At 49.1% G+C, this 23,482-nt stretch overlaps 1 protein-coding gene across 8 annotated transcripts in view; it reads right to left on the bottom strand.

Moving 5' to 3' along the window:
- The window catches only part of bmpr1ba (bone morphogenetic protein receptor, type IBa), a 631,073-nt gene that overhangs the window by 176,241 nt on the left and 431,350 nt on the right, over positions 1–23,482 (bottom strand). For 7 of the 8 annotated variants that reach the window (XM_072495308.1, XM_072495309.1, XM_072495306.1 and 4 more), the window contains one exon: positions 8,821–9,007. In XM_072495308.1, the coding sequence (XP_072351409.1) occupies positions 8,821–8,893 (73 nt within the window). In that variant the 5' untranslated portion in view covers positions 8,894–9,007. Of the gene's footprint in view, positions 1–8,820; positions 9,354–23,482 lie in introns of those variants that run through there. The other variant, XM_072495305.1, reaches the window with a different exon arrangement.

Genomic DNA, 23,482 nt, shown 5'->3' on the forward strand with positions numbered 1-23,482 from the left:
AGAATTTTGACCGAATGCTTGTGGACTTGTACATTCAATTATCTGCAAATTCTTCCTACAAAAGAATTCTGTTTGTATAAGGTCAGCAATTAGCACCTTGTACACACCAGGATTAAACAAACTGGGTTTGGCCCATTTACAAGTGTCTAATTTCATTCACCCTTGGCCACGGTGGTTTTAATTCGTTTAATATTAACTGTTAAAAGATTAATCATTTTTTTGCTCACTTAAGTTTTGTTGACCGCAGTGTTAAATATTAGCCAGGATACTTATGGCTGCAGCACCTGTACACAAAAACTAATGGGTTGAAATTCTCCCCCAATGGATGATCCACCACAAGATTTCATCGTATTAAAACTAAATTAGTTATTTGATCGTCAAGATACTTGATGTGTTGGGTAGGCTGGGTCGATGTGGACTGCACTTGATGCAGTGTAGCGAGAGACAGACCTCCAACACTTGATAAGATGCAACACGATTTTATTTAACATCTAAACTATTATACATGTTCAACTGTGGGTTGACAAAGAAGAACAAAGAAATGTGCAGCACAGGAACAGGCCCTTCGGCCCTCCAAGCCCGTGCCGACCATACTGCCCGACTAAACTACAATCTTCTACACTTCCTGGGTCCGTATCCCTCTATTCCCATCCTATTCATGTATTTGTCAAGATACCCCTTAAATGTCACTATCGTCCCTGCTTCCACCACCTCCTCCGGTAGCGAGTTCCAGGCACCCACTACCCTCTGTGTAAAAATCTTGCCTCGTACATCTACTCTAAACCTTGCCCCTCTCACCTTAAACCTATGCCCCCTAGTAATTGACCCCTCGACCCCGGGGAAAAGCCTCTGACTATCCACTCTGTCTATGCCCCTCATAATTTTGTAGACCTTTATCAGGTCGCCCCTCAACCTCCTTCGTTCCAGTGAGAACAAACCGAGTTTATTCAACCGCTCCTCATAGCTAATGCCCTCCATACCAGGCAACATTCTGGTAAATCTCTTCTGCACCCTCTCTAAAGCCTCCACATCATTTCTGGTAGTGTGGCGACCAGAATTGAACACTATACTCCAAGTGTGGCCTAACTAAGGTTCTATACAGCCAGACTTGCCAATTCTTATACTTAATGCCCCGGCCAATGAAGGCAAGCATGCCGTATGCCTTCTTGACTACCTTCTCCACCTGTGTTGCCCCTTTCAGTGACCTGTGGACCTGTACTCCTAGATCTCTTTGACTTTCAATACTCTTGAGGGTTCTACCATTCACTGTATATTCCCTACTTGCATTATACCTTCCAAAATGCATTACCTCACATTTGTCCGGATTAAACTCCATCTGCCATCTCTCCGCCCAAGTCTCCAAACAACCTAATTTAGTGTTGACTTGATCTGGAGACCTGATACTCGCCTAACCAGACTTACTAGCTACCACATGGTGTTTGCACTGGCCAGCTCACTAACTCTGACTGTCCCAGAGGCTGGGTCCCGAGAGAGCAGGAAAACTGGTGCCCTCTGGCTTTATAGTGGTCGTGTCCTGTCTGGTGATTGGCTGCTCTGTTCTGTGTGCTTACTGGTCATCCTGTCTGTCAATCACTGCCTGTCTGCACTGCATTGTATACATGGATGTATATTATGACAATACTCGGTGCTGAATTTTCCTGTTCCAGCTGAAAGCCCAACGTCAAGTTAGTTGCCGGGTCGTGAACACAGATGTGTGCGTGGTCTTCTCCGAGGAGACCAATTACAAGGCCACCTCTGGGAACGCCAGCCAATTAGGGATGACCGACAGCCTGAAGATGCCCAGAGGATCAATCAGTGTGCCTGAAATGAAGGGTGGCTGGTCGGTCCACAGCGAATGGTGGAGGAGAGGACGGCATTGGAAGGAGGCACTGCACCGCTGGTTGGACCAGCAGTCAATTCCTCCCTGTCTGGAGGATCGGTCTGCAGGTGAGAATCGAGTAATTGTAAGAGCTTTCCTGTGACTGCTCTGAGGATCTGTCAGTTTTACCCTTTAAAGCGGCAAGTGCATAAGGTGCTCTGACCTTCTGCTCTGCTCTCATCTCAGCATTATCAAAGACCCCTCCCACCCAGACATTGCCTTCTTCCAGACCCTGCCATCAGGCAGAAGGCACAGAAGTCTGAAGACCCACACATCCCGACATAGGAAGAGCTTCTTCTCCACAGCTACTAGACTCCTCAACGACTCCCCCTCGGACTGATCTGTTCCCTGTAAGATCACTATTCACGACGTCCTATGCTGCTCTTGCTCATGTATTTGCTTTGTCTGGCCCCTTGTTCCGCCCTGTAACCAATCGCTATTTGTCGATGGACCATTTGTCAATGTTCTCTGTTGATTATTCTTTTTGTCTACTATGTAGGTACTGCGAACGTTCCCTCGGCCGCAGAAAGAAACTTTTCACTGAACTTTGGTACATGTGACAATAAATCAAATCAAAATCTTCTGGGGGTAAATGAGCTGCAGATAGTGTTGGGGGGGGGGGGGGGTTAAATGTGCTGCTGACAAAACTCCACAGCCTTCCAAGAAGCTTGGTAATTGTCTCCATGGTTAATTTAAATGGCCTCACATCGCCGACGAGCATGTTGCCATCTGCGCATGCATCGTGCCACTGGGAGAAGTGCAAGAGGGCAGGAAGACCTCGGGGAATGAGCCCCAGTTTCCTTGTTCAGATTCTCCCACACCTCCGCCCAACTTCAAACCCACCCCCCAGGAAGCTGGAGAAATTACCCCCCCCCTGGTATTTTAAGGAACTGACAAAAAAAAAATGCAAGTGAGTTGGCCAATAGTTGCCGGAGTTTAGATTGTATTGAATTGACAGCGCTCACATTCTTAAAAAGAATTGGCTGAATCAAGGCAGGAACATAACTGAAAAAAGCACTTCAAACATTTATTAAATATTGATCACTCTAAATAGGTCTCGATTAATTATTGGTGTGGCTGTTGATCAGTGCGGAGCGTTCTTACTCTGGAGTTAGAGCATCATGGGTTCAAGTCCCAGTGAGTTGGGTACGTAATCTACACTGACACTTCATCCTTACTGACCCATCTTCTGTTGCCATTTACAGCTCTTCAAAGAAGCACATTTTGTTTCTATATTTGGATTTGGGTTAATTTTCACCTGTATCGGGGTACAGTGAAAAGTATTGTTCTGCGTACAGTCCAGGCAGATCGTTCCAGACGTGAAAATGAAATAGGACATACGATCAATCCACAATGTAAATACACAGACATAGACATCGAGTGAAGCACACGGAGTGTAGTGCTACTCAACAGAGAAGATGCGTGGAGAGATCAGTTCAGTCCATAAGAGAGTCATTCAGGAGCCTGGTAACAGCGGGGAAGAACCTGTTAGTGCGTGTTCTCATATTTTTGTATCTCCTACCCGATGGGAGAGGTTGGAAGAGAGAACAACCCAGGTGGGAGGGGTCTTCGATGATGCTGCCCGCTTTCCCAAGGCAGCGGGAGGCATAAACAGAGCCAATGGATGGGGAGCGGGTTTGCATAATGGACTGGGCTCTGTTCACGACTCTCTGTAGTTTCTTATGGTCTTGGGCCGAGCAGTTGCCATACCAGGCTGTGATGCAGCCAGACACAATGCTTTCCATGTTGGTAAGAGTCAAAGTGGACATGCCGAATTTCCTTAGTTTCCTGAGGAAGTATTTCTTGGATGTGGGTGGGCCAGGACAGATTCTTGTGATGTGCCCTTTTAACATTGTTGTGATGTGCCCATGCACCACTTTTTATTTTGCTATTTAATTTCTCCTGCTCTCCAAGCTACACCAGACCTTCCCTCCTCCTTCCCTCTTTGTCCTCTCTCACACTCTCTCTCTCTCTCCATTAAGCACCTTCATTGTCCCATGGATGTTAATTGTAGCTCCCCGCACACCCCGATGGTCAAATCACAATGGGGCAAGGAAAAGAGTCAGGCCCCACGAAGCCGTTATGGGGGCCCAACCGGCACTGTCAGTGTAATTCAGCATCTTGCTGTGTCCAGCCCATCCTCCTGCCTCTGTACTAGCTTAGAATTATATATCCGTAAAATTTTCTAATTCCAATGAAAGGTCATCTGTCTTCCTGTCCCCACAGATGCTGCCTGACATGCTGAGTATTTTCAGCACATTCTACTCATATTTCAGTTTTCCAGCATGTGCAGTATCCTGACTCCGACTTATGAGTCTTGGTTTCAGGGAAGATAGCACATCAGACAGTGCAGTGCGCCCTCGGTACTGTGCCAGGAGTGCCAGCCTGGGCACTGTGCACCCAAGTCTCTCACAGTGCAGCTTAAACCCATGACCTTCTGTCTCAGAGGCAAGAGCAACGACTTACTGAACCAAGATTGAGACCAAATCTAATTTCAGTCTAGGACTCAATTAACAGCACAGCGGGAGCACAGTTTAAACATAACATCTTGAAGCCCAGGTCAAATGGAGAGCAGCATTGCTCCTTCCACTCCTCAACAGCTGCAAGGCCATATATAAGTGGGAGACAACGTTATAGACAGTTGGGCCAGTATTCAAAGGTAACAGTAGATATTGATATCTGCAACAACCGGAGTGAAGCAAAACTTTCTTCAAAGTTTTGCAGCGAAATTCCTTCCTTTCAAAGAAGCTTCTGGAAAAAACGCCAGCCAAAGACCGTACTTCAATAACAACCACAACAGCTTGCATTCATAGAGCGCCAGAGTGGCAAAATGTCCCAAAGCGCTTCAGAGGACAACCCCGCCACCTGCTTTAATGCTGCTGGGAATTTTATATGCAACTTCAAGCTAGAATTATCCTGTGGCATTAACCCTTTAAGAGAACACAAATATTTGCAGCTCGTGCTTGTAAGAATTCCAGGACTGTGCGACCCAAATGTTCAAGAATTAAGTCATAATATGTAATCTTTATGACCAAATGTTGCACATTGGCCCTGTCGCAAACAAAAAAGGCAGCATGTGAACCCATTCTGCCGAGCAGTTTGTAAACAATGCAGCAAAGTAACAGTAAACTGCAAACTCATTCACCAGACATTCCCGTGGACTCCAACGCATTTCCCAATATGATTGGAAAAAGTACGTTCACATTTTTTGCCATGCATGCTTCCTGTCATAATATACACCAGTATATCATGGTGCAGACACACACACTGATGGACACACAACAAGACCAATCAACACACACAACACCGCAGCCAATCACCAGTTAGAGCACACTCACTATAAAGACAGAGGGCATCAGTTTTCCCGCTCATTCGGGATGCAGCCTCTCAGAAGGACAGAGCTTACAGCTTACAACACAGATCTTCACCATGTGCTGAGTGCATAGACTGGTTATGACAGGCATAGGTCTTTGGTTTAATCTAACATCGAGTTAACCCACAGTGAAAGTATGTTTAACAGTTTCTAGCTTAATAAAATCGTGTTGTACTATTACAAGTGTTGGTAGCCTGTCTATGTTACTGCTAAGGTAAACGCAGTCTCCACAGATCCAGAGTACCCACTTCCCACTTAACTAGTAGCATGATGTCAGGTTTCACAGGGCCTCTACATTTAGTACAATCTTCTAATGCACTAAAGAACAACCAATCTCAGATAGTCTAGACTTGCAATGAGGATCCGAGACAACTCCATAACTAAATAAAAATGCATTAAAAAAAAAAAATCCACGACAACAACAAAAACTTATATCTAGATGGCACCTTTGATAAAATGAAACATCCCAAGGCACTAAAACAAAGTATTGTACTGAGCTGCATAAGGAAATATTAGGTCACATGACCACAAGCCTGTTCATAGAGGGGGTTTTTAGGGAGTGCCTTAAAGCAGGGGAGAGATGTGTAGAGAGTGTGGGCGGGTTTCTCCGTGGGGCTGAATTGTCCGCCGTCGGGATTCTCCATTTCGCCAGCTGATCAATGGGGTTTCCCATTGTGGGGCAGCCCCACGCCGTCGGGAAAACCCCCGGGCTGCCGGCAAAACGGAGAATCACGAAGGTGGAGAATTCAGCCCCATATTCCAGTGCTTTGGGCCTGGGCAACTGACCACATGGCCTTCAATCGTGGAGCAGTTCAAATTGGGGCTGTACATGAGGCCAGAATCAGAGGAGCGCAGAGGTCTCAGAGGGTTACAAGGCTGGAGGAGATTACAGAGATGGGGAGACGGCGAGGCCCTGGAGACAATTGTGAACAAGGATGAGAATTTTATAATCTTGATTGGACTGCTTGACCGGAGCCAAAGTGGGTCAGTGAACACAGGGGCACAGGATTTGCTGCGAATTAGGACAGGGGTAGCAGGACTTTGGATGACCTCGAGATTACAGAGGATAAAATATGGGAGTGCAGCCAGGGCAGCATTAGAATAGTCAAGTCTAGAGGTAACAATGGCATTAATGAAGGCATGTAGAAGTGTCTTAAAACATGTGGCTGCTTTTTATAGTCAATGGAAAAGTTTGTTAAAATGAAGATGGACAAGGGCAGGCTGACTTATCTTTGATTTGAACAAAGGGCTGCTCCTTTAAGACTTCAGGAAGGCAAAAACCCGAGACACAGACAAGGTCACAAGAAGAATTTGCACATTTTTTTCCCCCCTCTTCTCCACATCTGTGCGAAGGGCAGCACAGAATCCTGAAACAAAACCTTCAGTTAGAGGCTGGCTGCCTCACACAGAAACACAATTCACTTTAATGAACTCCACATTCAACATTGGTCAGAAGAGGGTTTTGTGGGATTTTTCAAAAAAATTCACTGAAAATCTCACTGAAGGAAACTCACCAGCCTCAAATAAAATTGACATTTTTTTGTGTTTTGAACAAACATACATTTTGAGCTCCATGTCACTTGTTGAAATATTTCCGTGCTTTTCGAAATAAGCCCTCAGAAGTTATTTCATTGCGGAGTTAAATGGAATATGGGAGGATTCATATCCTTTGACTCTCTCCTCCATCCCTGCACTCTTCATGGCTTTTAAAGACTTACTGACAGAGCACATGCAGTCCAATTCAATCCCTGAAGGAGGCTGTTATAGAAACTCGGCAGTGTTAGCAACTGAAGGAAGAGTTAACTGGGGCAACTTCCTCTGCCTGAGGTTCCCCTGAAACACTTTGCTCCTCTCTGGGATCATTTCTCCGTTCCCATCCCACCGGGAGACCGCGTTCCCCTGTCAGTGAGTTCCCCTGAGACTCGGCACACACGATGTGACGAATCACTTTGCACAGTGTGTGAATACACTAGTGTTGTGCCTCATGATGTGGGGATACTGTTTAGTTTTACAGCACAGGCTACTGACTCAAACAGTTGCTAGACACACATATTTCTAATTATGGTCAGAGTTCTCCCGTCGTTGCGGGTCACTGCTCCCGTGGGCAGTGCACCGCCGCCCAGGGGTTTCCTGGGGGCACGGAGTGGCTTCAATGGGAAATCCCATTGACAAGCAGCAGCAGTAGAAATGTCCCCGCGCCAGGGATGGCGCGCAGGGGAATCCAGCCCCTATGTGCCCTGGATCTGAATCTACACATCACAAATTTCTCACAGCAGAATTACTTGCTCCCACCATCTATGTTTGACTTTAAACCCGAGTGTGGTTATAATAATGTAGTGTTGGCTATGCAATAGCATGTGCTGTGATGCATTGTACAGCACTGTGTACTGCAATATTAGATTAAAGTAGGCCAATATGGTGGGTCAAAGTCACTATTTGATGGAGTCAGAAACCGCAACACGTCAGAAGCCAATACAATCAATGCCTTGCAAGACACTTCAACCGGATGCTGATTGCCTCTTTTTTACACCCAGGCACTATTTCAAACCACATTGCCAGATTCCATTGTAACACCAGTACAATTTACAAACAGAAGTTATACTGTTGCTGGTGGAAGTTGGTTGGAGGAGAGGCTGTTAATATCCCGAGTTTTTGTTTGCAACTAGCTTGTCAGTTCTCCATGACCTCTTGTATACAACGACCATCAGAGTTCATTTAAAAGGAAAAGGGAATTATTATTGGCTGACAGTGTTTAGCACTACTGCCTCGCAGTGCCTAGCACTACTGCCTCACAGTGCCAAAGACCCGGGTTCAATTCCAGCCTCGGCTGACTGACTGTGTACAGTTTGCACTTTCTCCCAGTGTCTGCGTGGGTTTCCTCCGGGTGCTCCGGTTTCCCCGGTCCCCCCCCCCACCAGCGCAGATTAGGTGGATTGGCCACGCTAAATTGCCCCTTATTGACCAGGGATGTGCTGGTTAGGTTATTGGGATAGGGCGGGGAAGTGGGCTTGGGTGGAGTGCTTGGACAGAGGGTCGGTGCAGACTCGACGGGCCGAATGGCCCCCTTCTGCACTGCAGGAATTCCATGATTCGATAACCCGCCGCAGATTCAAATGAACAATTACTTGCAAGAGTTGACAAACCCTCCTGTTTTAAAAAGAAGTTCTCTTAAATCTGTTCGGTTGGAAGAAGTGCAAAGTCCTCGTCTTGATAAACTGTCCAGATGTCTGATGAAAAATTCATTTCTTAGGTTGAGTAAATTAACCATAAAAACATCAAGGATGAAATATGCATGACAACAGAAGGTTCAAGTTCCCTTGGCCAGGAGAAGTATACATACCATTTCTGAAATCTCGGAGTGAACATGGAGCAAAGTACGAACATATTGCGTGAGATTGCCCACGCAAAAAAAACATAATTTCTATTCGAAGTTACAATTAGCATGGAACATGTCACCTCCACACTGTGCATTATTTTGTGCAGTTTTTCTAAAGCAGAAGCTTAAATTAGCTGGAGGGTAAATCTGCACCAAACCACTGAAGTCAGACTGCATGCTGAAATGCCTTACCTTCAATCTGTAGGGATAACAGCGTGATTAAGGAAACGAGAATCTGCCAACTTGGATCTGCGAGCCAAACCATCACCTTAGAGCACGATACCCCGGGTAGTAAATCTTTCCTTCCTTCCTTTTATTTGATTCCGCTGTCGGGGCTCAATTCAGCTAAACAGCTCCTCCAGCCAGCTCCGTCACAGGCCTGTGGGTGGAAATGTGAGAGACAGGGCTGTTACGAACTGACTCTGTCACCAGAGAGACCTCAGCTGGACACCTCAGGGTGAGGATGAGGGAAAGGGGCAACCTATGGGATCTGATGCAGGAATGGATTGTGCCAATAGGAACGCGGACTGCGCTGTTTTTAAATGGGACCATCTCCAAGTGGCACTTTATGAGTTGACCTGCGTGGCAGCGAGGGTTTGAGCGGAATCCGATTCAGTGTGGGGCTTTGAAGCTGTCAGCAGCAACAAGAACAAATTTTTTTTTAAATTCCAAAAGCAGGAAAGTTCCCACTCCATTCCAAGTTCTGCTAAAAAAAAAATAAGTCCAGGTTACTCATTGCTTTGTGCTCCAAGAGGAGTCTGCAGGAACCTCCCACTGGAGTGGACCATCACTCCGTTACAAAGCCTGGGGCTCTGATTAACCCATGTAACATTCAGGGCACGTTTCCCTTCTGCTTCCCAAAATACTGCCAACTTGCTGTTCAAACAGAAAACAAAAAAAGTGGGATTAGGCAGGAGGGAAGAGAAGGGAAAGGGAGGGAAGGAGAAACAGAAGGAGGGGAAATAAAGGGACGAAGGAAATAAAGCCAGGGGCAATAGAGAGAGGGAGAACGTGTGAATGGAGAGGGTAAGGGTGGTGATGGAGGGAAGGATGGTGGGAGAGGGAGCGAAGGAGGGGAAAGGGGACTGTGCAGAGGGAGGGCAGAAGAGGGGGAGGTTGGAAAAGAAAGGCAGGGAAGGGAAGAAGGAAGAGGGAGGGAAGGAAGGGGGGGGCAACTGAGGAAAGGCAGGAGAGGAAGGAAGGCGAATGAGGGAAGGAAAGAGGGGAAGGAGGAAAAGAAAGGAGAGGAGGGAGGGGGAAGCAGAGAGGAAAAGAGAGGGGGGAGGGACATAAGGAATGAAGGGAGAGGAGGGGAGGAAAGAGGGGGAGGGAAAGACAGAAGGGGGGGGAGGAGAGAGATAGGGAGAGGGAAAGAAAGAAGGGAAAGGAGAGAGAGGAAGGGTGGGAAGAGAGAAATCCTGTGACTTGCCTGCAGCACCGTACAAATGATGTGCCTCCTTACTGGTGCTGCTTGCTATGCAGGGCTGCCTGTCAATGCTGATTTGCTCTCAGGCACGGATTACATGTGATAAGGTCTGACCTTATTTAAGTATTCACACATTAAGGCCCCTCATAGTGAGCAGTTGAACACAAAAAGCCCCTCAGATGTTCAGGGCATCAATCAGCTTCACAGTGGGTCGCCTGCCAAACCCTGCCATTAAACTCAGGGGGAAGAAAAAGAGAGAGAGAGAAAGGGGCGGCTTTCAGTCTGAGTCCGACTTAATAATGTCTTGAAAAAAAACTGACCACAGTCCCTCAAAACTCAATTGTCTTCCACCTCTTTCAAAACACTTGCTCTTAATAGCAGTTAGAACGACAAATATCTTTCTGGTCATTGTTCAGGCAAGATTCCCTTCAAAGTTGAAACTCCTACACCTGTGGTTGCTTTAGGGGCTTCTTTTTATTGTTGAAAACAAAAATAAACCTGAATTAACGGTCCACCCATAATCATGTTAAATCCTTATTGTCTTCTTTTATTAACACAGCACCTCCCCTCCCCCGGCCCGCATTCCTCCCCGCCCCCCACAACACCCCGACTTCTTTCCTTGGTTCAAGAGCTTTTTCTTCACCGGAACAGCAGTAGCTAAGCCGTGCTTGTTTAAACAATTCGGCCAGCTGCCGTACAAAGGAAAGTTAAAACAAACACGGTTTCTGGGAAAGCAAATGACAGCAATGAGTGACAGAGTGCAGGGAAAACACAGCCCAGCTAAAAGTGCGAACTTTAAATAAACAAGAGAGAGAGGTGTTTGTGTGTGTCCTTTTAAAAAGGGAATTCCTGCAGGTAAAGCAGGCACATCGCTGACGCTGCCATTCCCAACTGCAGCGGAAGGTAAATTCTGCCATGGACATCGTCCCACTTTGAGGAACTTCCTCTCCGATCGCTTGGGCGGGATTCTCCGTCGGCTGACGCGGGAATCGGGGAATGCGATTGGACGGAGATTCGTTTTTGAGGCCGAAATTGTGGCGGGGCCGGTTTCACGCCAAATCGCAATTGCTTCGACAGCGGCGTCAATGTGTTCCTGAACGCGTGTACAGTAAGCGCTGTTGGCATATCATTAGCGGGCCTGTTCCGGTATTCTCCGGGGCCTCCGCGATTCTCTATCGCCACTGGAGTGAAGTCCCGACATCGAGATTCACTTATCGTGGTGCAGGCACCGTGGCTGCTGAGGGAGAGAGAGGGGGTACAGAAAGTGTCCAACATCGCCATAGTTTGCTGACAGTCGTGCCGTTGGCCCGGGGGCTTCTGCCAGCACCGGGGGGAGTAGGAGGGAGGGGGGTGGCTAGGAGGTGGGCTGTGGGGTTCGGGTGGACCGGCACGGAACACCATTGCCGCGACCAGCAAGGCAGCCATGCAGCTGCGTACGCTGCTGACTGCCAACTGTAAACAGGTTGCTTGGGTCCCCCCCCCAGGCCACCCCTCCTTGATGCCCTCTGGCCCTAGCTAACTCATCAGCGGGTTGGGCGCACTCTAGCACAACCAGTGCCATCGTATTGGCTGGGGGGGGGAGAGTGTGTGGGGAGTGAAATGTATATGTGCGGCTGCAGCTTGTCAGCCTCCTGAGTGTCAATCACAAACCTGGCGAATCCAGCACCGTTTCTCATTGGAATCGATTGTGTTCCACGTGGCGGCGGTGCTAGACCCTCACTGGTCACTGAATCGGTCCAGGTGCGGCGCCAGTTTTGCCGTCTTAGAAATCCACGAATCCTGCCCCGGCACAAAAACTTAGGGCTGGATCCTCCGATCGTTGGCGCCAAAATCGCGTTCAACGGTCGGCCGGAGAATCCATTTTTAGACTGGAATCGGGGCGGCCCAGTTTTTACGATGCCCCGGCCCTCAAAAACTGCATACTTGAGGAGTACGGCGCACGCCATCGGGACGGCCTCAGGATGTCGCCTGAGGACCTCCCCTGGTGCTCCGCTCCCGATTGGCCGAGTCCCCGACGGTGTGGGACACGTGTCCTCTCAGGTACCAGGCACCTCGCGTGGTGGCTGCAGATTGTGTCCAGCGCCGCCGCAATCGGGGAGGGGGGGACACACAGCTATTCCGCTGGCAGGGGGGGCTTCGGGGGAGGGCTGGGAGGAATGGTGGGGGGTGGTCCGGGGTGGCGAGGGGGGTTACAGGGGGACAGTTTTTGGCAGGCCGGGTCCGCTCACGGCTGGCGCCATGTTGTACGACGCGGCCGCCGCCGGGCGCATGCACGACCAGGGACACCGGCCATTCTGCGGATATATCCGCGGGGGCTTTACGATGCGCAGCTGCTAGCCCCCCAGCAAACGGAAGTTTGGTGCAGTGGCGGCGCCAACATTTTGGTCGTAAGACCAGACGGATCCTGCAGACATAGCCGCAGAATCGGAGAATCCAGCCCATAGTCTCAGGAACGGAGAATCCAGCCCATAGTCTCAGGAACGGAGAATCCTACCCCTTAACTTTCAAAGATTAAAAATAATGAGATGTTCCTCCCTTTCCCGCCAACAAGGTGAGATGGTTGGTGTAGTGGTCATGGGCAGGATTCTCCCGTACCTGGCGGGACGGGGGGTCCCGGAGGGACGGAGTGGCGTGAACCACTCCGGCGTCGGGCCGTCCCAAAGGTGCGGAATCCTCCGCTCACTCAGGGGCTAGGCCCGCCCCGGAGTGGTTGGCACCCCGCCGGCCGGCATGGAAGGCCTTTGGCGCCGCGCCTGCCGGGGCCGAAGGGACTCCGCTGGCAGGCGCGGATGCGCGGGAGCGTCAGCGGCTGCTGACGTCATCCCCGTGCCTGCGCAGGGGGGGTTCACCTATGCGTCGGCCATTGCGAAGGCTTACACGGCCGACGCGCAGGAATAGAGTGCCCTCACGGCACATGCCCAGCCGCGGATCGGTGGGCCCCGATCGCGGGCCAGGCCACCGTGGGGGCACCCCCCAGGGCCAGATCGCCCCGTGCCCCCCAAACACCCCAGAGCCCACCCCCGCCGCCAGGTCCCACCGGTAAGGGACCAACTCTAATTTACGCCGGCGGGATCTTCATAGAACGAGCGGGACTTCAGCCCATCGCGGGTCGGAGAATCGCCGGGGAGGGGCCCGCCGACCGGCGCGGCATGATTCCCCTCCCCGCCGAATCTCCGGCGCCGGGGAATTCGGCAGCCGGCGGGGGCAGGATTCACGCCGACCCCCGGCGATTCTCCGACCCAGCGGGGGGTCGGGGAATCCCGCCCCATGTTACTGGACTAGTAGTCCAGAGACCCAGGCTCATTCTTTGGGCATTTTCATAACCTGCATCCGCATGGGACTTATGGGGTGGGAATGACTGTATTTCCCGTGTCCCTTGTGCTTCCTCGCTAAGGGGCAAGGAAGTTCAATTAACATTGTCTATAAGATTGGCCAGCTTGGAACTAGCTGGCTCAGTGTACCTTAAACCTTATAAACAAACCTATGTCTCTTTTGTGACAACTTGGTGTGGATTCCCCGCATCTTCATAAATGGAATATGAACTCAAATCTGTAAATTCCAGTTGGTGGAATCTAAAATTCAATTATTGAATGGGTAATATAAAGCCAGTCTGTCTCAGTCGTGGTCCTCAGTAAAGGGTGTGAACACATTGGAGAGAGTGCAAGAGAGGTTCACAAGAATGGTTCCAGGGATGAGTAATTTCAGCTATGAGGATTGGAGAAGTTGGGACTGTTAGAACATAGAACATAGAAAATACAGCACAGAACGGGCCCTTCGGCCCACGATGTTGTGCCAAACTTTTGTCCTAGATTAAGAACAAATTAATCTACACCCCAGCATTTTACCGTAATCCATGTACCTATCCAATAGCCGCTTGAAGGTCCCTAACGTTTCCGACTCAACTACTTCCACAGGCAGTGCATTCCATGCCCCCACTACTCTCTGGGTAAAGAACCTACCTCTGACATCCCCCCTGTATCTTCCACCATTCACCTTAAATTTATGTCCCCTTGTAATGGTTTATTCTACCCGGGGAAAAAGTCTCTGACTGTCTACTCTATCTATTCCCCTGATCATCTTATAAACCTCTATCAAGTCTTCCCTCATCCTTCTCCGTTCTAATGAGAAAAGGCCTTTCCTCGTAAGATCTACTCTACATTCCAGACAACATCCTGGTAAATCTCCTTTGCACCTTTTCCAAAGCTTCCACATCCTTCCTAAAATGAGGCGACCAGAACTGTACACAGTACTCCAAATGTGGCCTTACCAAGGTTTTGTACAGCTGCATCATCACCTCACGGCTCTTAAATTCAATCCCTCTGCTAATGAATGCTAGCACACCATAGGCCTTCTTCACAGCTCTATCCACTTGAGTGGCAACTTTCAAATATCTATGAACATAGACCCCAAGATCTCTCTGCTCCTCCACATTGCCAAGAACCCTACCGTTAACCCTGTATTCCGCATTCATATTTTGTCCAAAATGGATCAGCTCACACTTTTCAGGGTTAAATGCCATCTGCCACTTTTCAGCCCAGCTTTGCATCCTTTCTATGTCTCTTTGCAGCCGACAACAGCCCTCCTTACTATCCACAACTCCACCAATCTTCGTATCGTCTGCGAATTTACTGACCCACCCTTCAACTCCCTCATCCAAGTCATTAATGAAAATCACAAACAACAGAGGACCCAGAACTGATCCCTGCGGTACACCACTGGTGGTAACTGGGTTCCAGGCTGAATACTTGCCATCCACCACCACTCTCTGACTTCTATCGGTTAGCCAGTTCGTTATCCAATTGGCCAAATTTCCCACTATCCCATGCCTCCTTACTTTCTGCACAAGCCTACCATGGGGAATCTCATCAAATGCCTTACTAAAATCCATGAACACTACATCCACTGCTTAACTTTCATCCACATGCTTGGTCACCTCCTCAAAGAATTCCATAAGTCTTGTAAGGCAAGACCTACCCCTCACAAATCCGTGCTGACTATCCCTAATCAAGCAGTGTCTTTCCAGATGCTCAGAAATCCTATCCCTCAGTACCTTTTCCATTACTTTGCCGACCACCGAAGTAAGATTAACTGGCCTGTAATTCCCAGGGTTATCCCTATTCCCTTTTTTGAACAGGGGCACGACAGTCGCCACTCTCCAATCCCCTGGTACAACCCCTGTTGACAGTGAGGGCGAAAAGATCATTGCCAACGGCTCTGCAATTTCATCTCTTGCTTCCCACAGAATCCTAGGATATATTCCATCAGGCCCGGGGGACTTGTCTATCCTCAGGTTTTTCAAAATGCCCAACACATCTTCCTTCCTAACAAGTATCTCCTCGAGCTTACCAGTCTGTTTCACACTGTCCTCTCCAACAATACGGCCCCTCTCATTTGTAAATACTGAAGAAAAGTGCTCGTTCAAGACCTCTCTTATCTCTTCAGACTCAATACACAATCTCCCGCTACTGTCCTTGATCGGACCTACCCTCGCTCTAGTCATTCTCAAATTTCTCATATATGTGTAAAAGGCCTTGATCCAACCCGCCAAAGATTTTTCATGCCCTCTCTTAGCTCTCCTAATCCCTTTCTTCAGTTCCCTCCTGGTTATCTTCTATCCCTCCAACGCCCTGTCTGAACCTTGTTTCCTCAAGTCTTACATATGTCTCCTAAACAGGGGCTGTTTAGCACACTGGGCTAAATCGCTGGCTTTGAAAGCAGACCAAGGCAGGTCAGCAGCACGGTTCAATTCCCGTACCAGCCTCCCCAAACAGGCGCCAGAATGTGGCAACTAGGGGCTTTTCACAGTAACTTCATTTGAAGTCTACTTGTGACAATAAGCGATTTTCATTCATTTCATTTCATTCTTCCTCTTAACAAGACATTCAACCTCTCTTGTCAACCATGGTTCCCTCACTCAACCATCTCTTCCCTGCCTGATAGGGACATACATATCAAGGACACGTAGTATCTGTTCCTTGAACAAGTTCCACATTTCACTTGTGTCCTTCCCTGACAGCCTATGTTCCCAACTTATACTCTTCAGTTCTTGTCTGACAGCATCCCCCAATTGTAAACCTTGCCCTGTTGAACGTACCTATCCCTCGCCATTACTAAAGTGAAAGTCACAGAATTGTGGTCACTAGCTCCAAAATGCTCCCCACGAACAAATCTATCACTTGTCCTGGTTCATTATCAAGTACCAAATCCATTCTGGCCTCCCCTCTGGTCAGACAATCTACATACTGTGTTAGAAAAGCTTCCTGGTCACACTGCACAAACACCGCCCCATCCAAACTATTTGATCTGAAGAGTTTCCACTCAATATTTGGAAAGTTGAAGTCACCCATGACGACTACCCTGTGACTTCTGCACCTTTCCAAAATCTGTTTCCCAATCTTTTCCTCCACATTTCTGCCGCTATTGGGGGGCCTAATGAAAACTCCCAACAAGGTGACTGTTCTCCTTGGAGAGAAGAAGGCTGAGAGGAGATTTGATAGAGGTGTTCAAAATCCTGAGGGGGCTGGACGGAGTAGATCAGGGGAAACTGTTCCCCCTCGTGAATGGATCAAGAAAGAGAGGGCACAGGTTTAAAGTAATTTGCAGTAGAAGGAAATGTGTTTTTATAAAGCGAGTGATTGGGATCTGGAATGCATGGCCTGGAAGTGTGGTGGAGGCACCTTCAGTCGAAGCATTCATGTGGGCAACTTATCTGAATAAAAACAATGTGCAGGGTTACAGGGGAATTGCACTAAGTCATGCCGGTTTGGAGAGCTGGTGCAGAAGCGATGGGCCAAATAGCCTCCTTCTGCACCGTTAACAACTCTGTGATTCTGTGATCAAGGGGACCTTGACAACCGCCGTCAATTGTCGCAAAAAAACCCCTGGTTCACTAAAGTCCTTTTGGGAAATCTGCCGTCCTTACCCGGTCTGGCCTACATGTGACTCCAGACCCACAGCAATGTGGTTGACTCTTAGCTGCCATGTGATATGGCCTAGCAAGCCACTCAGTTCGAGGGCAATTAGGGATGGGCAACAAATGCGGGCATTAATTGCCAGCAATGTCGACATTCCACAAAATAATACATTTAAATAGACCTCTTGCCCTTGAAATTTCTGCACTCCTTCAATTCTGGCTTCTCGTGGGAGGGTTACAAGACAAGGGACACCATGGCTACCATGGCAACAACTTACATTTATGGTTTTCATTTGTTCCTGGCATGTGGGTATCAGTGGCAAGATGAATATTTATTGACAATTTCTAGACAGTAATGTAGAAAATTCCCCAGAACACAGAGGTGTGATTATAAAAAATAATGTGAAGACAGGGATAAGCTTCTAAATATAAACTCACCATAATTTAGGCTTTAAATATCTCCACTTGAACAGTTTGAAAAACAGAGAGGACAAACAGTAAAAGTGACCTGTCTCTTTCTGGGCACAGGGTGAAGATTTCTACCCAGAACACAACACAAGAATTAGGAACAGGAGTAGGCCACTCAGCCCATCAACTCTGCTCCGCCATTCGACCAGGTCATGGCCACTCTGATTGTGGGCTTACTCCACTTTCCGTCTTGTTCTCCATAACCCTTAAATCACTTGTCAATCAAAAATCTGTCTAATCCAGCCTCGAATACGTTCAATGGCTCAACCACCACTACCTCCTGGGGAAGCAAATTCCACAGACTAACGACCCGCAGAGAAAAAAATTCTTCTTCTTCTTCTCCTTAGCCGAGATTCGCATAATTTTTAAACTGTGTTCCCTAGTTCCAGACTCCACCACAAGGGGGCATACAGCAATGGTCTCAGGACACAGTTGGCAGCTTAACGTTTTCTTCGTGCAGGATAGCAATAACCTGCATGTTATTCGCATATTCTTGTTCAAATTAACAACTCAAGTATGCGATGAGTTAAAAAGCGACACGTCAAGAACAATGTTAGCAGAATCAAAGGAGTGCAGTTTGTAATATATTGATCCATAACTTAGATTTGAAAGATAATTGCAGGTTCCCACTAACTATGTGACGATGGTGTGATTGTTGTTACATAGCCTCATAAACAACTCAGAGGGCACAGAACATTGGCATTGGCATCAACGGTCTCTTCCTGCCTGAAAATTATAGACAGAAAGAACGCTTTGCGCCTGTTCCAGCTCAGCAAAATAGGTAACAGCCATTCACTGGTTCATTCCGCAGGGAAATGCCTTGACCAATCAGGATCAAGCTGCCTGGTTTAAACTTCAAACCATGCTTGGCAGTTAACTGTTAGTCACCATCAACTGGTGCATCCACAATGGCAAAAACTGAGCCAATTGCCAACCAACCAGCACCCTCTTTCCATACACGATAAATTTGTTGTTTTCCCTTACATTGTATTCTTGTGAATTATCCTGATGATGGCAAACTCATGGAAAGCTCATGCCTCTTTTTTCAACAATGCACAAGATTGTACTACCAAATAACTAAATTGTAGCATGTCGAAAATTGCATTGTGCATTTTGTCCACTTGAGGCTACCACGCATACATGTACCAGCAGAGGGATTCTGCAAGGAAGAGATTATAGGGATCCATGTTCATCGGCTCGTGCAGTTCCACCTCTAAATGCCGCTTGCTCAATAGAACTGTTTCTGTCCCAAGAACTTCAGATGAATGTAGCAACATGGCAGAGTTTTAAGTACAAATAAATAATTCTTATTAAAAAATCACACACCTGTGCATATTCCATTAGATGTCCCATGTCCACAGTTAGGATGGAAATTGCCGCTGCAAACTTGTCACTCTGTAATTATATTTTCTATTTTTTAATAAATTTAGAGTACCCAATTATTTTTTTCGTAATTAAGGGGCAATTTAGCGTGGCCAATCCACATACCCTGCACATCTTTGGGTTGTGGGGGTGAAACCCACGCAGACATGGGGAGGATGTGCAAACACCACACGGACAGTAACCCAGGGCCGGGATTCGAACCCCGGGCCGGGATTCGAACCGAGGTCCTCAGCGCCGCAGTCCCAGTGCTATCCACTGCGCCACATGCTGCCCGTAATTATATTTTCTGACTGTTGGTGATGCTGTGGTGCCTCAGTTTTAAAGCTCCCAACACCTCTCCTTGCACTACAGAGAAACCCCTAAGCTTCAATCAATCTGGGCAGGATTTTCTCATCCTGAGGCTAAGTGTTGACGCCATCGTAAACGCCGTCGCATTTCACGACGGTGTCAACATGCCCTCAGGAACAGCGATTCTGACCTCTACGGGGGGCCAGCACGGCACTGGAGCGACCGGCGCCATTGCGCACAGGCACCGTGGCTCCCTTCTCCGCAACATGGCGCAGGGCGACAGGGGCCGGCGTGGAACAAAAGAGGCCCCCAAGCCCGAGAGGCCGGCACGCCGATCGTTAGGCCCCGATCACTGGGGTCTGGCCCCCCTCCGCCCCACCAGGCTGCCCCCGGATGGATGCACGCCGAGGTCCCGCCGGGTAAGACCACACGTGGATGCTGCCAGCAGGACTCGGATTATTTATACGGCCGCTTGGCCCATCCTGGGCGAAGAAACGCCGGGGGGGGGGGGGGGGGGGGGGGGGGCGCCGTAGAGCGGCCCCCGACCGGCGCCGCGCCAATCGCGCCGGCGCCAATGGCGCTGATTCTCTGCTCTCCGGGGAATCGGTGGACCGGCGTCGGGGCGTCGTCGCGCGATTCGCGCCCAGCCGAGCAATTCTCCGGCCCGGCCTGGGCTGAGAGAATCCCGTCCTCTATTCCATTACTTCACAAGTTGCCAGGCACTTATTGCTTAACCATAGACAACGATGCAGAATCAAAGAATTATACAAAAACTTGCATTTGCAGTGTGCATTAACGTAGCAAAACAATCCCACGATGCTTCACTGGAGTGTTATCTAACAACCTTTGAGCCACACAGAAATACTGGGAAGCGCAACCAAACATTGTGTCAAAGAGGTAGGTTACATGGAGTGTTAATGAAGAAGAGAGGCAGGAAGGTTTAGGACGGAATTCCAGAGTTAAGGACCTAAACAGCTGAAGACATGACCGCTAGCAGTAGGGTGAGAAAAAACTGGGGATGTGCCAGTGGCCAGAATTGGAAGCAGGGAGAAGCGGGAGGGGAGAAGCGGGGAGAAGCTGGAACGTAAAAGCGTCGAAGCAGGTTACAGGGATACTAAATGCTGGCAAGCGAGCTGGTCAGCCCCTGGGAAGAGAATACGGCAAGAATCTTATATTACGTGGACAGACTGGATAAACTGGGGATGTCCGCGGAGCTGTTAAGGTTAAGGGGAATACAATGGAAATGTTCACAATTGCAAAGACTTTCGATTGGGTAAATAGGGTGAAGGTGTCTCCACTGGTAGTGGGGGTAACCAGAGGGACATCATTTAAGATAATTGGCAAACAAAATAGCCCTCGGGAGAAGAGGAAAGGTTTAATTTTACGCGGCGAGTTGTTACAATTTGCAGTGCACTGTTTGAAAGGGAGCTAGAGAAAGGTTCAAGAGTAACTTTCAAAAGGGAATTCGATAAATACTTGAAGAAAACTATGTGCAGGGCTAAGAGGAAGGTCTGTGGGAATGGGACTAAATGGATAGTTTCACAAAGAGCCGGCAAGCAGATGATGGACTGAATGGCTTCTACTGCAATTAATGTCACACTTCACTGAGGCCCACTACAAAAAAAATAAACCCATCGAGTGAATTCTTAACTACTCTCTGACTTGGGAGGCTTAATTGTCGGTGATTATTGTAGGTTGTAAACTTCACATCCAAAAGTCAACATTTTATTAAGTGCAACTAGTGAAAGTAGATTAGCTTAAAGGAATTCCAGTGCAATGGATTTGATCTTCAATCAGTACAGCACTTTGAAGCAGGTTCTGAGTTTAATTAAGGCTGAGTGACGCCATGTGAAAGCCCACACACCTCTCACTTGGGTTGAATGGCATGTCTACTCTCTGATACTGCAAGAGTCCCAGAGAATTTGGACATTCTCAGAATTTGTGCCCATCACTCTCAGGTCCGTCCCGCACAGTTCCTTGGGCGAGATTCTCCGACCCCCCGCCGGGTCGGAGAATCGCCGGGGGCTGGCGTGAATCCCGCCCCCGCCGGTTGCCGAATTCTCCGGCACCGGATATTCGGCGGGGGCGGGAATCGCGCCGCGCCAGTTGACGGCCCCCCCCCCCCCCCCCCCCCCGCGATTCTCCGGCCTGGATGGGCCGAAGTCCCGCTGCTAAAAAGCCTGTCCCGCCGGCGTAGATTAAACCACCTACCTTACCGGTGGGACAAGGCGGCACGGGCGGGCTCTGAGGTCCTGGGGGGGGGGGGGGGGGGGCGTGGGGCGATCTGGCCCCGGGGGGTGTCCCCACGGTGGCCTGGCCCGCGATCGGGGCCCATCGATCCGCGGGTGGGCCTGTGCCGTGGGGGCACTCTTTCCCTTCCGCCTTCGCCACGGTCTCCACCATGGCGGAGGCAGAAGGTACTACCTCCACTGCACATGTGCGGGAATGCCGTCAGCGGCCGCCCGGAGATGTCATTTCCGCGCCAGCTGGCGGGGCACCAAAGGCCTTTTCCGCCAGCTGGCGGGGCGGAAATTAGTCCGGCGCGGGCCTAGCCCCTTAAGATTGGGGCTCGGCCCCCCAAGATGCGGAGCATTCCGCACCTTTGGGGCGGCGCGATGCCCGACTGATTTGCGCCGCTTTGGGCGCCAGTCGGCGGACATCGCGCCGATACCGGAGAATTTCGCCCCTTCAGTCTGCGTTCTGTTAGAAGAACCGTTCGCAAGGACAGGGAAATTGAAAGAGAAAGTTCTCCCAAAAACATAGCAAAAAAAAACAAACATTTCAATTAGCGTGGTCCTGTCACGGTCCTGCAGCATGTCGGAGGGTCAATCTGTGGCACAATCTGAGTCAGAGAATACAGTCCAAAGTCCCTACCCTGCTGAACCCCAGTCTTGCTACAGTTTAGAGTTGCGAAGTGTAAAATGTGTGTGGAGCATCAGTGGTACCACCTTGGCAGAAAGATATCCAACATCTCAGATATAATGCAATAATGACCTACAGTCTTCATGTGGACAAAACGCACAATGCAGATTTCAATACACTACAATTTCCAGGCTGGAAGAGACTATTGATGCCAATGCTGCTGAGCTGCAGCCTTTGAGTTGTTGTACGAGGGTACTTGACAACAATCACATCAGCATCACGTAGCTAGTGAGAATCTACAGGTATCTTTCAAATCTAAGCTATGAATGGGGAGTTAAGGACAGAGGATCAAAACTAAAAAGATTTCATACACCCCGTTGGCAGTAAACCCTGTGAATGATTGGTGTCCGAGCTTCGGGAAGGGTGGGGGCCTTGGAAAGCCATCCCCTTGTCCTTACCTCTGACCCCGCCCCTGCAGCCCTCTCCCCGCAAACTCAATCCGACAATCCCCATCCTACCTTAATTCACCTCTGGTCTGGAGTCCCACAGTTTTCCTGCACTTCTGTTGGGTGCAGTGCCAACATCAGCCAACGCTCCTGCTGGCGCAGACAAGGAGCCGGCGGCTTCTGCTTGGTCAGCACCTCTCGGTTGACAGGACTTCCACTGCCAGGGTCCTCAGCTGCAAGGGGAGGCCTGAAGGTGGCCATCTAGGTGCCTGTAGGGCAATTCATTCTGTTGCCTCCTTCATGGAACTGGGGCTCCCTGCTGAATCTCCAACCAGCGGATGAAACAAGCCTCCTATCCATCCCCCTAACAGCAGCCAAACAAAATCCAGCCCGCTGTCTTTCAAATGAGACATTGAACTGAGGTGCCTTCTGCACTCACAGATGTATACAAAAGATCCCATAGCACTGTCTGAAGAAGCACAGGGGAGCTCTCTTAGTCAAGATCTATCCTCAACAAGCACGACTAAAACAGATAATCCGGCCACCATCTCATTCCTCTTTGTGGGGGTTTGCTGTGCACAAATTGTCTACTGCATTTCCTACAGAAAGACGGTGACTGCACTCCACAAGCACTTTACCGGCTGTAAATTGTTTTGGGATGTCCTGAAGTTGTGAAAGATGCTATGTGAATACAAGGCTTTCTTTAGATTGAGTTTGCATTAACTTGAGGTTTTTTGAACGCATTCTCAGAACAGTTTTGCTCACTCCGCACTCCCAGTTACAGTTAAAGGAAAGTCAGGTAAACTCGCAAGGACGGGTAGGGAGAGCAGGTTATGCTGATCGGGTGGGATGAAGAGGGTGGGACGTAGCGGGTGGGATAAAGAGGTTTCAAGTCTGACGACCCTGACCGATATATGAAATCCAGGTACGCCGTCTGGAAAGCCATCAGGGATGGCAAAAGACAATACCGCATCAAACTAGAGTCCCAGGCCAGCGACACAAACCCACAACGTCTATGGCAGAGCTTACACGAGATCACAGGCTACAAAGCAAGGCCAGGCGGAATAT

This window comes from Scyliorhinus torazame, chromosome 3, assembly GCF_047496885.1.
Source record: "Scyliorhinus torazame isolate Kashiwa2021f chromosome 3, sScyTor2.1, whole genome shotgun sequence".
Lineage (NCBI taxonomy): Eukaryota > Metazoa > Chordata > Chondrichthyes > Carcharhiniformes > Scyliorhinidae > Scyliorhinus > Scyliorhinus torazame.